The sequence below is a fragment of the Magallana gigas genome, chromosome 2 (genome assembly GCF_963853765.1).
Source record: "Magallana gigas chromosome 2, xbMagGiga1.1, whole genome shotgun sequence".
Taxonomy (NCBI): domain Eukaryota; kingdom Metazoa; phylum Mollusca; class Bivalvia; order Ostreida; family Ostreidae; genus Magallana; species Magallana gigas.
Genome location: NC_088854.1, coordinates 25,836,481 through 25,852,451, shown reverse-complemented (window position 1 = coordinate 25,852,451; position 15,971 = coordinate 25,836,481). Strand labels below are relative to the sequence as shown.

At 33.5% G+C, this 15,971-nt stretch overlaps 2 protein-coding genes across 4 annotated transcripts; one reads left to right on the top strand and one right to left on the bottom strand.

The window, feature by feature from the left end:
- Window positions 1-617: 617 nt before the first annotated feature.
- On the top strand, window positions 618-6,619 carry LOC105328345 (homeobox protein PKNOX2). Of its 2 annotated transcripts, none has more exons than XM_011429189.4 (10): window positions 618-681; window positions 1,243-1,393; window positions 1,590-1,670; window positions 2,117-2,288; window positions 2,419-2,742; window positions 2,944-3,061; window positions 3,221-3,324; window positions 3,599-3,675; window positions 3,893-4,131; window positions 4,555-6,619. In XM_011429189.4, exons 2-10 carry the CDS (start codon window positions 1,305-1,307, stop codon window positions 4,671-4,673), a joined length of 1,323 nt encoding a protein of 440 aa, XP_011427491.2. In that variant the 5' UTR covers window positions 618-681; window positions 1,243-1,304; the 3' UTR covers window positions 4,674-6,619. The 2 variants fall into 2 exon arrangements, with proteins under 2 accessions (XP_011427491.2, XP_011427482.2); XM_011429180.4 differs by having other exon boundaries at window positions 630-706.
- Window positions 5,790-15,416, bottom strand: LOC105328340 (cilia- and flagella-associated protein 91). 2 transcript variants are annotated; one of them, XM_011429155.4, is made up of 16 exons: window positions 15,257-15,416; window positions 14,729-14,805; window positions 14,413-14,570; window positions 14,159-14,305; window positions 13,683-13,867; window positions 13,308-13,485; window positions 12,811-12,968; window positions 12,277-12,599; window positions 11,904-12,020; window positions 11,291-11,317; window positions 10,105-10,176; window positions 9,717-9,863; window positions 8,598-8,819; window positions 8,085-8,233; window positions 7,652-7,743; window positions 5,790-7,528 (listed from the first exon to the last, which is right to left on the bottom strand). In XM_011429155.4, exons 1-16 carry the CDS (start codon window positions 15,324-15,326, stop codon window positions 7,404-7,406), a joined length of 2,247 nt encoding a protein of 748 aa, XP_011427457.1. In that variant the 5' UTR covers window positions 15,327-15,416; the 3' UTR covers window positions 5,790-7,403. The 2 variants fall into 2 exon arrangements, with proteins under 2 accessions (XP_011427457.1, XP_011427467.1); XM_011429165.4 differs by lacking the exon at window positions 11,291-11,317.
- Between the last annotated feature and the right edge of the window lie 555 nt (window positions 15,417-15,971).

Below are 15,971 nucleotides of genomic sequence, written 5' to 3'. Positions count from 1 at the left end.
TGTTAGCATTAGAGCATCGTTTTTTAAATTGTGTCTGTGTGTGTGTGTGTGGGGGGGGGGGGGGTACAGACTCATCCAAAAAGTTTTGACAAGCAAAAAATTTTTTTAAATAGAAAAGGGAAGTTTGCGAATCATGAATTCCTTATCCGGGGGGAGGGAGGGGGGTAAGATAGAGAGAAAACATGCTTCCCAAATAGTGGTAGCCAACTCAATGGTTATTCAACTATTTATATGTGATTTTAAGAAAAGTGTTTCCTCCGAGAACAATCTAATTAAAATAAGACGTTCTGAATCCACTACCGCGTCTCAAAAATAGTTTGAGGAGCGGTAGCAGATTCAGAACGTCTTATTTAGAAAATAAAGGGGGCAGGTCCCCCCCCCCCCCCCCCGATGCTACATGTACATGCCACCACTGATATGTAGAATAATTTTCGATCGGTGTTTTTTCTTTGCTTAGTGATGTTTTATTGTGATTGTTCTTGATGGGCTTTTTGTTTGTTTTGTTTTTTGGGTTTTTTTTTAGCCTTAATATAGTTATACTTATATAATATTGGCCAGCCATAAATGAATTATTGTTTTCCCCTTGGGAGCCTCACAGAAATCGGGGCACCTGCTCTATTGTGACGTACTTGATCACGTGATAGGGTGGGCCAGTGTAAATTGATGGGCGCCATTTTGACGGTGAGTGACAGTGTCTTTATACGAGGTAGGCTGTCAATTAACTGCCAGATTGCTTGTCAAACGTTACAATGTTTACATTGATTTGCCTCTAATCAGTTGATTGGGATTTTAAATAAATTAGCAACAAATAGTATAATAACAAGCATTTCAAGATTCAAACTGAAATATTTTTTATGTACATGATTGTTTGCAAATTGACCTATTTTCAACAAAATTTACATTCTGGCGTTTGGCACTGCCCCAATTTGTCGTCAGTTGGCTCGAACTGCATCAGTCCTTCGTCGAATGTGTTGTCATATTGCAATGCTATTTTAAAGGTTTTCATGATAAAGTTAACCATTTGAATAAATATATGGTCTTAGTTAATTAAAATGCACTCGCAATGTACTTGAAAAAATCGAAGATTACGTGTTGAGCGAAAGGCAATGTATGTCTACATACTACTTTAGTTTAAAACACATTACGTGTCATATTATCCGTCCTTTATATGATTATAAGTGAAATGTATGTGTGTTTATCATATCAAACAATATATAGATGATTCTCTTATTTGATTTTTAGAATTCAAATGGTGCCATATTCAGGACTGGAGCATTAATTGCTTCACATTTTAATTGTTAAAAATGTCCGTGGTCCAGGGCCTCCCTCCCACATACACAGAATCCAAGTTGCTCAATAAAGGGGGCAATGGGGCTCCCTCAGAAGTTCACAGGTAAGGTTCGAAGGAGGAGTATACTACTAGTAAAGTAATATTTAAATGAATTAAGTCCTTTAAAATTGATTTCTTTTAAAATTTGATTTTATCGATTTACAAACTGCATCATTTAATATTGATGAAAAATTTAAAAGAATATGTTAGTAAAATAATTTTGTTTAAACTTTAGTATTCTGTATATTACTTTCTGCAGTTCAGTGGAATCCATGGGGACCATTACAATACAGGAAATCAATGATGCACAGTATGAAGATGAAAAGAAGAAGATCTACGGGTAAGATATTGTTTGTATATTGCTGGATCACTTCATTGGTAAAAATCATATACAATTTCATTGAGTTAATATTTTGAAGATGTGATCAGAAGTTTCACCCTTTCAAAATTCTGAATTACTGTATTTAATTGATTTTTACATTCTTTTTGTCGTATTGTGTCCAGATAAAAAAAAATTGAACCATTTTGTGAAAATTTGTCAAATTTTGCACATGTTCTGTTTAAATAATCAGAAAAATTGCAGAAAGCATTTGAAAAAAAGAAGAAAATATTCTTATAGTGTTAAAGTCATTCTTCTTAATTTTTTTTTCTTAAAAATCAAAAAAATTGAAATGTATTCTTTGTAAGTTTGAAAATTTCATACAACAGAATGTTTTTAAATACAAAGTTCAGCGGTATTTGGTTGCATGAGATGCTTTAAATCATTTTTGATTTTTTTTTCCCTAGACATCCTCTCTTCCCTTTAATGGAGCTGCTGTTTGTGAAATGTGAACAAGCCTCCCAAACATCGGATTGTCCCAGTTCTGACAGCTTTGATGTAGACATTCAGACATTTGTTCAGCGCCAGGAAAAGGAAAGAAAGCCTTTCTTCAGCGAAGATACAGAACTGGACAATTTGGTTGGTGAATCTTTTCAAGAGTTTACTCATTGTGCTAATTTATTTTGAGAGTTATTTCCCTTATTCTCTTATTTTCACTAGTTAAACAAATATTTCTGATACTAATTGACTTCTATATACTTTCTTACAGATGGTTAAATCAATACAAGTATTACGGATTCATTTATTGGAACTGGAAAAAGTGAATGAGTTATGCAAAGACTTCTGTAACAGATACATAAACTGCCTGAAAGGCAAACTCCAAAGTGAACAGCTTCTGCGTGTGGACACAGACTTTGATGATTTCAGTGAACATGGTTCCTCCCCACCCCTAAGTGGGGGTCAGGTTTCAGGGACGGCAGGTGTGGTGACCAGTACAGGTATGGTGATTCAGCAGCAATCAGCAGCAGCCACGTTGAATCAGGTGTATCAGATGGTGCAGACTCCACAAGGGCTGGTGGCTCAGCCAATTCAGGTATTCAGATTGATTTAGTCAGTGGCAGTTGGGTTTGGATTTTCAATATCCACATTTCTAAATTCTTGATTGAAATACTGACAAAATTCAAAAAAACATTGTGGATTATTTAATAGTAATTTAATTTTTTTTAAAATTATTTTAATTTTAAATGCATTTGGGTAGTTTGACAGACAATGCAAATTTTGGTGTAAATTTCAGATACAAAGCACACCTTTACAAAGTCCCATTGTCTCCAGTGCAGTGATAGGGGGAAGCTCTTCTCTGAATCCCCTGGGGTTAGTCAGCAGTCAGTCTGCCCAAGCTGCTGCAGCATTAGGTAACTGAGGCCAGAAAAGCGTTTTCTCTTTTCTTGTTCTCTCTTTTATTTTATCATAAATTTTTTTTATATCTTCAAAATGTTTGATTTGTCATTCTATAAAGAAGAATTCTTAGTCCTGAGTAAGTAGAAATTAAATTGAAAATGTTTTGTGCATAGACTCTGATGATGATGATCCACTGGGGAAAAAGAAAAGTAAAAGAGGAGTGCTTCCAAAGCATGCAACTCAGGTCATGAAATCTTGGCTTTTTCAACACATTGTGGTAAGTTTTTGTTTATGTAGCCTCATTGAGCTTACATCTTTTTATAACATTTTTTCTTTGTGTAATATTTTGCTTTTTGCAGTTTTTTTTAATTTCACTAAAATTAAAAAAACACAATTAGAAACACTTTTTAAATCTATATAATAGTTTCTATATATCTATTAAACAAGTTTATTACAATTATAGGGGGAAACAGTCCATTTATTTGAAATACAATATGTTTGTGTCAACATTTTGTCTTGATAAAACAAACGTATGCTCTATTTTTGTACAGCATCCATACCCTACAGAAGACGAAAAAAGGCAGATAGCCAATCAGACAAATCTGACATTGTTACAAGTCAACAACTGGTGAGAACTCTTGTTGCTTCTATATTCATCTTGTTTTGCATTTGGGGGAAGGGATGTGAATTAAGAGGAATTTATCTTACTAACTTGTAATTGGCAAAGGGAAGAAAGAGAAATCTGAACTCCAAAAATGGAAAATTGCATATATTGTTAGAATTTATGTTTAGATGCTGTCATTTCACATGCATAGTCTTATGACTTTGTGCACTGTGTTTCTTAGGTTTATCAATGCCAGAAGAAGAATTCTACAGCCAATGTTGGATGCCAGTAATCCTGAACCTACAAAGAAGGCCAAGTCCAAGCCACAGAATCGTCCCTTACAGAGGTTCTGGCCAGAGAGTATAGCCAACATTCAGCCTCAGTTACCCTCGGGTCTACAGTCTGCGGTCAAGTCGGAGGCCGCCACCTCTGTCACTGACACAGTGCAGACTCAGCCCATTGTCATACCCATCGTTACAAGTGAGTTTGTTGGACTTGATTTCTTATGGCATAAATCATAATCTCTAATTCAGCAATCTTAACAATCAACAGTTCTGTATGTTTTGTACATCAAAACACAACTGTGTGTTGTTAATGTGCTGAAAGAACTTCAACTTTTAAATATTTCTAATGTTTTCTTCCTTTAAATGTACTTGAAAAGAAAAACTTGGTCATGGAAATTTGATGTGTTGTTTGTTTTCATTTGTATGTTGTTTAGATGTTAATAAGAAAAGGTTTGGGCACAAGTTTTAAACAAAACTATGAATGCCCCTCTCCTAAGTAATGATTATTGATAATGTTGTATATAATAGTCAAAATTTATAGTTGCTATGATTACCATTGACTTGTCTAACTACAATATTAGTGCCATCTCTTGACATCATTCACTAACTACATTTTCAGTGCCATCTCACTGTGAGCAAGAGGCAGCTGATGATAGCAAACACAGCCAAGACAGCATTTCATTATCCAGCCACAGAGAGCCAACAGACTCATCCTCTAGTGAGACAGACCCTCACTGACAGGGGGAGGTGGGGGAATGAGGAGTGTTATGCTGCCAAAGACAAATGTTATTGTTCGCCCAAGTGTGAAGACTGAGAGTTTCACTGCTGAGATGGGACCGGTATTTAAGATAATGCCAGATAAAATTTTTAGGCCAAAGTCTGTCAATGCTTGGTTTAATATATTTTGTTACGTGCCAAAAGAAATGGTTTCCAAAAATAGAAGAGGCAGGTCATAAAACTAATCAGTTATGGATCCATCTCTGTAAAATATAGAGAAATAATTAAGATATCTTCCTTCATTTTATTGTTAGCCAAATTTCTTCAGATGTGGTATGTTCTGTGACATGTATTTATCTGGCTGCTGAAAGGAGATGAATCAAGGATTTCCCAGGAGGTGCCAAATCCAGGGCGAGGCAGCAAAAGCCACTGTAGACTTTTTTTATTCTGCAAAGCAGAGATGATTACTTTTGCATTATTATGCTGTATATATAAAAATTAAGGACACTGGTGTAGTGGCTTTTTGTTACTTATCGTTGTGATTGAACGTAAGCGATAAAATGTTCTTTCATACAACTTGTTTTATTCTTTTAGTCGATATATCAACAATCATTTTATGTCTACAAATTATCTTGAAGTAAGGAAAGTAAATTCTAATTTCATCCATAAACTGACAATATAGGCAAATAGGGCAAAACTATAACATAAGGAGAAGATTTCTCTGTGCACGTTATTAATGTATTATTTACATTTGATATTTAAACAAATGGGAACTTCAGTAACCAAAGAAGCTTTTATTTGTTTTTTACTCAGATTAATTTCAAATTTTGTGAAAAAGAATTTTTTTTATGTTTCATTTTAAGAATCATAGTGTTGAGACCTGTATTCTCGGTCTGTGCTTACAAAAAGTCTCAAATTTGTCAAACTCTCTTGATAGGAAACATTATTTTTATGTTGTTCTAAAACAAGCATATAATTATATTGTACATTTGTTCTGTGTTATTTTTCCAGCATGACAATTTGAACGCATGAGAAGTAATATAAATCCTGTTGAATTGTTGGTTTTTCATGAAATTTTAGCTTTTGTAAGATATACTTGTTAAGAATATTGCATAAGTGTTGATGATTATTTGTAAAAAAAATTCCTGTTTACAATGCTTGTTGTATGGACTTAATAAGTTTTCTGGTTGTGTTCTTTGTTATCAAGATATTTAATCAAAAAATATTTGTGTAAATTTTTTATTATGAAAGAAAAAGATTCAATTTTTTGAATATGAACAAAATGTGTTCTAAAAAAGCAATTGAGAATATTCTTTGTCATCAAATTTGCAAGGATATGTCAATGGAAAATCAGGCAAAGGGTGGTACATATATGAATTTTATGTTATGAGTTAGTACAAAATACATTTCGCTAACATTGTTTTGATTGAATTTATGTGATATACATTTACTGTGCAAAAATAAGGAAATTTAGATCATTACCATAAAAAGATATACATTATTGTCATATTAACTAACTCATAAATCATGGTCCTTTGATTTAAATACTTGTACACGTTTCTAGAGGAAACAGGTGGGTAAACATTCATTTTAATGAATTCTAAATGAAACGCTTCAACATATTTGTTCTAGTCTGCCTGGTTTACCATTGGTCTATTTAAGCTCAAGTTAACTTGATTTTTTTTGTATGTTCAGTGTTTTGTACAGTGAATTAATGTATGCATTGTTAATTTAAGTAACATAAACAGATTTAGGTTAGTGTTTAAGAATGCAGGTCTTAAAAAATTGTCAGCATTTTAGTCTTTACTGGACATTAGATTGTTTGTTCCCATAGATTCCGGGCTTTGGATGTGCGACATATGGTGCTTAGCTTTCATACACTGTATTTTCCTCCATTTTTGTACTTTTAAGTACATTGTTTTGTTAATGAAGAAAAACAAACAATAAAAAAGAAGAAATCATGAAAATTTTCTTTTGTCAATCATAATCAGGTATTTTTTTTTACTCAGGATATACCGGTACATATAATAGTTGTGTCTGCCTGTAATTAAAAATTGGCAAGGTTTTGGTACCTGTATCGGTGTATGGGATTCCAAGTACTGGCCCCAGAATCATGAAGCAAACTAAGACTTAAGTCAGAAATTGTTAGCCGTCTTAATGTCTCTTGATTGAAAACACTGACAAAATTGAAATGCTATTAAAAGTGTCTTGATATAATGTTGTTAATTACAAATTTTTGTCGTCAATTTATGATAAACCATTATTTTATGACTGGTTGAAATTTTGACTTAGGTAAGTCAGAAATTGCTTTACGTATAGAAGGCTTTTTTTTTTTTTAACATTTTTTTTTATTGAAAACATAAGTTAAACAGGTTCATACAATACATATATCTCTTCACATATTCAATTCTTACTACAAAATATACATATGTTACACATGCACACTAAAAGTGTGCATTTATTAAAGAAAAATTTATCACAGAAACAGCCCAAGGTCTTATTTGTATAAAACATGATTGATGGTAGGTCTAGCTTACATTCTTTTTCTACCAAGGTGCAATTAAAGGAACTTTCAATTCAGAAAATATATCACAAAAATAAATTGGGAGTGAAAAGTAGACGTCTTTCAAAGGTGTCTGAAGATCTGAATTAACACAAAACACTCCTTTGTGGGGATATTAATTATTTCAAGCACTGAGATGTGATGTTCATTTTAAAGTTGATGTGTAAGGGCAGTCACAGAATCAGAGTTCATGAGGAACCTTCTTTGCTTGACTCTGGTTTAACAGGTTTAGCATGCATGGATAAGATCTCTTCCCCTTCTTTGTGAATTTCTTTATGTGCAGCCAAAAGATACTTCCTCTGGTCTCTTCTCACTGAAAAGAATTCAGAAATATTATGTTAAACATATGTGTAAGTTTTCATATTTCATGAATCTGTTAAAGAAATACACATTTTTCACTGATTTTCTATGGACCAAAAAAATATAAACTATGTACCTTTTTCTCGCATTGTGGTCTTCTGAACTTCAGGCAATAAAAAGCAATGAACAAGATCTGCAACAATTTCTTCTGACTGGAGCTGAGTTCGGCTGCAAAAAAAGATTTTTAAAATCCAAATAAAGTCCATTTTTCACTTCTGCAGAGAGATATTTTAAGTTTAATTAGTTCTCATTGGTCCAAGAACTCAAGGCCTCTAAGAAAAGTAGGTACATGTATATTCTTTGAGCACTACTGATTTCAAACATTGCTTCTTTATGACATATGTATAAAATTGACCAATTTTTCCACCCGCATTTTATCTCTTTTTCTTCAAGTCTAGTAGTATATGATTTCTTCATTACATGTTCCCTCTCATATAGACATCAAGCACTCTTTTACCATAGAATTTACAGATTTAATGTAATGTATTTCTGTATGTTCTTTAGTTTACCTCTCTTCTATTTCATAGGCTACATCATTGATCTTCTCTGCCTGGTCCATGATCTCGCCTCTAGCCTGCTCATCAGCGGTCTTGTCTATAGATCCCAGGATGATGTCTTCTAGATAGGTGTCTACTGAGCGCTGGTGGACCTTCACCACCTGTAGCACAAAATACCCTCATATACTTTTGTTCACTTTCTCATAATTTTCTTGGCCGGAACAGTTGGTTACACATTCTTAACTTGAATGAGTGATGGAGTTTTGCTTTGCAACATTTTTGACAGATTTTTGTCTAGGGAGAGTGTAGCTGCAGAACTATAACTTGATCAAGGGAAATTCAGGCTTGTCAACCTAATTTTTAAGTAGAACTACGGTTTTGCCTTTGGGAGAGTAATAAATGTATTCAAGAAGTTTTCTAGAAAAACAATTTCAATATCCTTCTACAATCAATATTTGGAAACTTGGTCATCTTTCCTTTGACAATATATCATGAAGTACCACAACTGACACATTGAGAACTGACCTGTTTGAAGACTTCATCCTCCTCGCGTCGGCGACGTTCCTCCACTTGCCTCCTGCCGCTCTCCTCTGCCTCCCTGATCCTCCTCTGGCGCTCTGCCAGCATGGAGAAGGCGTGGATCCTCCTCTCCTCCTGTAGACGGACCAGCTCCTTACTGAGGAAGTCCATGGTGTCGGCCAATGAGGAGCCCTCTAACTGGCTCATTGCCTCGTCCACCAATAATTCCTGCAGAAAAGAATTATTAAAGTAAGTCTGTTTTTCTTTCGTTTGCATATTAAATAATTAAAAAAGCCTGTTTTTCCTATGTTTGCAATGAAGATACTTTTTTGAGGCCAATTTATTGCTAAGTGTTGGGATTTTTTTTGGTGTGAATGAAGAAAATTATAAAATAATACAAATTTGCTAAAGAAAGAGTACATAAGTTAGGGTAAATATTCAGTCACTTAATCCTAAAATTACCTGTCAACTAGCACACTAACAATTCCTCTAAAACAAAACGTCCAGGAAAATATACAACTTCATTTAATCAGAACATAGTCAAAGATTTATCCTTTTTTGTATGTAATTAATTATGCATTGGCCTTGTTAATCAAGATTCCTTCATCTGGCCAGCTTCTACTGGCAAAAATGTAAACTCTTGATTCATGAATAATAAATGGAATGGGTTTTGGACATGTTGAATTGCAAGAATGTTTTGTATGAGAAAAACTCTGAATCAATATTCTAGATGATGGATACAGTTGTCACATTGTGCATATATATCACCCTACACAATGCCAACTCTACCGAAGAAACAAGAGGTATATTTGGGAATGTTGTAAACAGTTTGCAGTATGCATACATTACTTATTCAATATGGATGCAATTGTGCAGATGCAGATATATAATGAAAGTTATATCCTATATTTACAAACTGAATTTTTTGTGTTTGGTGATATTTGCTCTACACCAGGTACCATAACTTAACAACCTCACATGCTGCATCTTCATACAGCTATCACATATATACAATAACTAGAACCTTTTTTATGTCATGATCACATTAGTTCTAGAGTTCAAAGTACATGCAATTCTGTATTGTGACATTTCATGAAGAAAGCAGATTTGCAAACTAGAACATACCTTGTGCTCATGCAGCCTGCGCTGGCGTTGCAAAGCTAGTGTTGCTTGCTTTTCCTGTTGCTTCATTTGTTGCTCGGCTTCTTGCAGAGCATGTGTGCTCCTTAGCTCCTTGATGAGTTCTTGTCTTTTCTCTTTTCCTTCGAAAATCTGACAAGTTGAATAGTGAAAAAAAAAATTAAGTACTGGGTTAAGGATGCAAACTTGATATTCAGTATTTTTACAAGGATAAGGATTTCCTGCAGTATTTCATGAGAGAGAGAGAGAGAGAGAGAGAGAGAGAGAGAGAGAGAGAGAGAGAGAGAGAGAGAGAGAGAGAGAGAGAGAGAGATTTTCCTAAATTGCAATTCATGAAAATGCTTGTACAGATTAGAGAAAGGTATATACTGACCATATTCTGTATAGCTCTGCCTCGGATGACTTGTTGCAAGAATATGACTGCAAGCTCTTTTTCTTCTTCCTCCTAAAACATTGCAAGCAAGAATTAGATAGAATGTCTACTTTACAGTTGTCAGCAAATTAAAAATTTCATATAAATACGCTGTTTATATACCGTACCTTGCTGTGTCAACATAAACCATAAAAAAAAATTACTTCCATTTTATCCATTTTTATTTATTTATTTGGCTATTTTAATCTACAACAGCACTTACGGTATTATATTCATAAACACAATTATTTGCATGGTTATGTGTATTTTGGTCTTGTAGTAAAACAGAAGCAGGGAATATTAAAATGTCATAATTCATATGCATAATTAATCATAAAGCCTAAGATTTGTGGATTTAAGTACCAACAATAGAGCAAAATACGTGTTAATGCTGATACATTGTAATTTAAAAATATGATTACAATCGTCACTGGTTTTAATTGTCTGTTGGTTACAACTCGAAAGCCATGCGGTGATGCTTTCAAAAACATACAAAAACCAAATTTGAATTGTATATCATGTGAAGTACCTATGTAAGTTTCCTTTCAAACAAATTCTATATTCCATAAAAGCGTGATTCTTTCCACAATAAAAAAAGCTGTGCTTAAAACCAACATTATAACTTTGTCTTTTCACTGCTTATTAGATTAGTTTCTTTGTATCAAGCAATAAAATAAAAACATTTGATACAAATTTTCTCTCTTGAAGCAACCATTGTTTTCCTGTCTAAACAGGATTAAAATTTGATTAATTGCAGGTAAATTTTACTTAATAAAAAGCTACAATTAAATTACCGCTATGTAAGATAAATTCATAAACTTGTATTTTATTTTAATCCTCTACTGTTTAAAGGCTGAACTCTTTACCTTTGAAAAAGGTATAAATTTGATATAAATTTTGTTATTTTTTTTCACAACATTCAGAAATTCAAATTTCTTCAATGAAAAATTTCATGCGGGTAAAGTTCGTCAAAAGTGATTACGATGAATAAAAATATTAAATATTTTTTAAAAAATCATAATGAAATGATATTGATTTTGGGCAAATGATTAAAAATGTCGTCAATGGGAGAGCGAGTAAAGGTAAATATGAATCAGCCACGCAGATATATATGTGTGATGCATGAAAAATGACTTGATTTACATACACTCTTATCCACTGCATGTTCCTGGTCCTTGGAAATACAAGATATTAGTGATTAACAGAAAACCTGTTTGGTTTGAAATGTTACTGTTTAAAATTGTCTAAAGCTACCTGTACCACCCCAAAAAAAATCAAGCATTAAAATATATCAACCAATGACACTGTTAGCTAGCTGAAAAAAAAACCTTCAAAGAAAAAAAATCAGTGATATTTTCACATTTCCAAATCTATATAATTTTTTTTATTTCTTTTACCCAGTAGTATATTTTGACATTTTTGTACAAAGATGTTTTTAGCAACACAATAATCAATTTCTGTTTTATGATACAGGTAAAAGAAAATGACCTACAAAGCATGGACTGGTACAAAGAAAAAGAAGAAGATACGCAAAGTATGTGATTAAATTTTTTAATGATAGTGAATCAATTATATTTCAAATATGTTTCAATGTTTCCTTGATTATCAATATTACACAATATTCTATTGTGATTCCTAATTTAAAAAATGGATATGAAAAATGAATGGAAAAAAAATGAACATTGAACCCATCCACCTTTCTTTAATTGTAAGTGATGAATAATCGTTTTCTTGTACTGAGATACATCATGCTCATTTACCTCTGAAGGCACATCCACAGTGGGGGTAGGAGGTCTTGGGATGGGCTTTTCTATCTTCTGAAGGAATCTGAGGGGCTTGGGTTCCAATTCTCCCTTCTCTTTCTCCTCTACAATCGTCTGTGGATGAAAATTAGGATCAAGAATATCAACAAACAGAACATTTTCCCCTTTCTGACTTAAGTCATAACTTCCTAAATGTACTGGTAATGTTGAAAATTGTAACAACAGTAAATCTACTGATGAAAAGGAATAAGAAAATAGTAAGCAGTCTCAAAAATGAGACTGACTATCAACCAACAACAGACAAAAGAGAGAGAGAGAGAGAGAGAGAGAGAGAGAGAGAGAGAGAGAGAGAGAGAGAGAGAGTTTTAACCTGGTGCATGTCTTTTAACTCCTGCTCCTGCCTGTACTTCCTCTTCATGTAGCCAGTCTTGGTCACAGTTTTGGGCTTTGGTGCCTTGACACGGGGATTTACAACAAAATCTGGAAGTGAGGCTTCAAGCTCTAACAGACCCTGGTAGGTGCTCAGATGCCTGCTCTTCACTACGTACTGCTCCGACCCGCGATCCAAAAACATTCCTATCCGAGTCAGGGGAGCATACGTCTGAGATCCAAAATTTGAATATTCTTGAATGATATCCCTTCTCTCCATTTGACCTTCAACCTTTCCTCTTTTTCTGGTCAATTTTCTGATTGCTATCAAAATTTTAAACAAACATTACAGTAGTTTTTAATTTTGCTTATTGCAAATTATATTCAAGTTACTTTGGGTTTTTATAAAAGCTAATTATATGAAGTTTTTATAGTCCTTTTGGTGTGTTCTCATCCCATTTTTATTGATAAATAAAAAAGTTTGCGAACAATTTCACTGGCCAGGAAAGGCCTGATTGAGAGCAATCTAACTCACTCTTAATGTGTTCATTCCTAATTTTCTTCACTTTAGCATCCTTTTCCTTCTGTTTCTTGGACCACAATTTGTCCAACCTCTTGATATTTAACTCTGCATGATTCTCCTCCCTCTTCTTTAGAAGCTGCTTAAGCACTTCCAGTCTAGCCTCTTGTAACCTGAAATTGATTTCAGTATTGTTAATGAGGTGACCGATTTTACAATTAAAATTATATGTCCAATGTGTTTGGTATTGTAACTTCATCATGTAATTACTTATATCTAAAAGTACTTTTAGATACTCCTTAACTCCTCATCATTTAATAATTTTATTTATATATAATTTTTTCATACTCAAAACCAATCACAAAATCTACATGGAATAGGAATATAAACATGTATCTGTAACCCGGAAAATTATGTGATAAATTAGCTATGCAATTACTACCAAAGCTAATATGTAAACAAATGATGAGAAGTACATAAGGTAATGCTTGTTTGATATGATGATGTCATACTTTTCAATTTCCTGCTCTCTGAGAGCCCATTCCTTTCTCTCCATTTCATCCATCATTTTTCTTCGTTTTTCCAGTTGTGAGACATCATTTAGAGGAGGAAGAGTTGCCTCCCAAGCTCGCTTTGCTCGAGCACGCTCAATCATCTCGACCTCAGCCATACCAGCTGGAAGCCCACGGCCTAAAACATCAAAGTCAATACATATTATAACACCCGTAACTTTTTAGTTGTGAAAACTATCATCCCCTTATTTAAACCAAGAAATATGATTGATTTTATTAAATAAATTCATGTTGAAACTTGAAACAGTTGATAATGTATATATTAATGAAATGAACATTTATGAAATGGAACATCTTTTCATTAGAAAAGTTTACCATGTGATAAAGTTGCCAGAGTGAGCAGCTCAGGGGCAGATCCAGGTCGTACAACATACTCAGGGGTGTAAGGATCTGTCTGGGCTTCTGAATCTCTGTAATCTGTTTGGACCTCCACTGTTTTTGTCAAAGGTGTGGGTGGACGCTCTAACTGCAACTGGTCAGGTCCTGCCAAGGGGTCTTGCCTAATGAAAATAAAAACTTTTCTCAGGAATTGCATGTACAAATACAAATCCGACATAATGTACAAATATACATCTTAATACAAGTACCTTTTAATTCACACAATTTTTTTTTCACTACTGGTAATACTTTAAAATTATTTTTGTGTGTTGCTTTTGTTGACTAAATTATAAATGACTGTCTGAACTTTCCTGTAATTGTATATATACAGGTAATATACTTTGAAATTCAAAAATATGAATAATGTGATGTAAAAGTACAATTAACATTATGCTAGTACTAGCTGTTCATACCTAGCTGTTGCAAGCATAACTTCAGGTGGTATTTGTTGTAAAAATGGAATAATTGGTCTCTTGAAAAACTTGTATCGATTTCTTCCTCCAACCTCTGCATTTGCATAATGTTTTGGTGGTACTGTGACATTTGGATCATAATTAAAACTGAAAACAAAATTTAAGAGTCAGAATCAAGATATGAGTGCTTACATAATAATTATCAGGAATTTTTTAAAACATATTTGAAGGAAAAACATTGGTTATTATCTTACGTTGTGTATCTTATCATAGCATCACGAGCCTGATCAGCATAGCCCCTCCACTGTCTGGATATGAACTTTGGCACTGGATCTGTGACATCCAAACGCATTTGAAAACGGGGATGATGACGTAGTTCACTGAACATTGTGTTGTACAAAGGCACCCGTTTCTATTTTTTTAAAAGTATGTAAATATCCTAATACAATCCAAAAGATAATAAATTCACATTCAGTTCTATCATTATTATTTTCCATGTCTACTGAGTTTACTATTACATAGAATAAATGTATAGTACAAAAGAGTAACCAATATTTATCATAAACTTACAACACGGTCTGTGCTAGTGTGTGCTTTGAATGTTGACCTAGCATGGTCTCTTTCACTTGAGGTGACATGATGGGGATCTGAAAAACATTTCATTTATTACATGCTATACATCAGATCCACTTTTCTTGGTTAAGAAAAACAACAACATGGCAACTACAAAAGCCAGGTATAACAACACTAATGACAGGTTTTTGGGTTTTTTTTTTTTTACACAATTTCATCGACAAAAAAGGAGGTACCGGTATATAGTATGATATAAAAAGGAGGAATATAGTATAATTGGGTATTTTTTAAATACTTTATACCCCCTTTTTTGTCAGTTTGTTGCTCATTTTGGTATATAAAACTTTTGTTTTGCTATTGAAAAATATCGCCAAACGCATCGATATAACGCACATATATATGTGTTCAAATTTCAAAACAATTCATGATGTGTTATGGTATATATATACTCTTTTATCAGATTGTTTAAAAAAAAATCGTGTATCTATGAAAACGACTAAAATTTATCGTGTAATATCCACTTACCGTATAAGTAATCGTGGGTCCTGGCTGGTTGAAAGCCGGACCGCTTTAAAGTTTGAGTTTGTGTCGCCATTTTTGTTGTAAATTTAATTCTTTTAACCCTGTTTGTGTTACGGTGTTATCCAGGCGGCCATTGTAAACAACATGGCGGCTAATGTCGTCATAGCTACCGTATGTACCTTGAAGAGTTATTCCTCTTTACGTGATCTCGTCTTTCCTTCGGAAGTACTCGAGAGTGATAGTCTTGAGGCCGCGCAAACTTGAAAAAGGTAGCATGTGCAGACGAAAAGCGTCTTTTCGTAAGTTTTAATATATTTTCTACGGATAAAATAAATCATGTAGGGTATGAAAATGTGAATGTATATACTATAGACATAGGCCTAATGTAGTATCACTTAGGTAGATATATAATTTTACGAATATTTTTAGGCGGTTAAAAGTAAAATCTCGGTGATGAATTTGTGTCATTTTGTGATCAACAAAATGTGATTTATTTAAAAAAAAAAAAAAGGACTCTTTTTAATGGTCCTCACTACTTTGGCAAATAATAAGCTTTACTCCAACCTCATTAAAATTTTATCAGTTTACAATATATGTAATCGGCAAAGATTGATGAACTGTGAACTAAAACTCCAAGTTCATCAACATGTTTGTTTAATATAGCAAACCTCAATACTACAGAGTCAAATAATTTTCTAAGGTGTACGTATACCAGCTT

What these genes read in the sequence shown, in the direction of transcription:
- LOC105328345 (XM_011429189.4), top strand. Translation starts at nt 1,305, where the DNA reads ATGTCCGTGGTCCAGGGCCTCCCTCCCACATACACAGAATCCAAGTTG. An exon ending in ATACAGAACTGGACAATTTG is followed by an intron (nt 2,289 to 2,418) that starts GTTGGTGAATCT and finishes ACTTTCTTACAG; the next exon opens with ATGGTTAAATCAATACAAGT. An exon ending in GGCTTTTTCAACACATTGTG is followed by an intron (nt 3,325 to 3,598) that starts GTAAGTTTTTGT and finishes ATTTTTGTACAG; the next exon opens with CATCCATACCCTACAGAAGA.
- LOC105328340 (XM_011429155.4), bottom strand. Translation starts at nt 15,326, where the DNA reads ATGGCGACACAAACTCAAACTTTAAAGCGGTCCGGCTTTCAACCAGCC. An exon ending in TAGGAATGAACACATTAAGA is followed by an intron (nt 12,600 to 12,810) that starts GTGAGTTAGATT and finishes AAATTTTGATAG; the next exon opens with CAATCAGAAAATTGACCAGA. An exon ending in AGGATGAAGTCTTCAAACAG is followed by an intron (nt 8,234 to 8,597) that starts GTCAGTTCTCAA and finishes TTTGTGCTACAG; the next exon opens with GTGGTGAAGGTCCACCAGCG.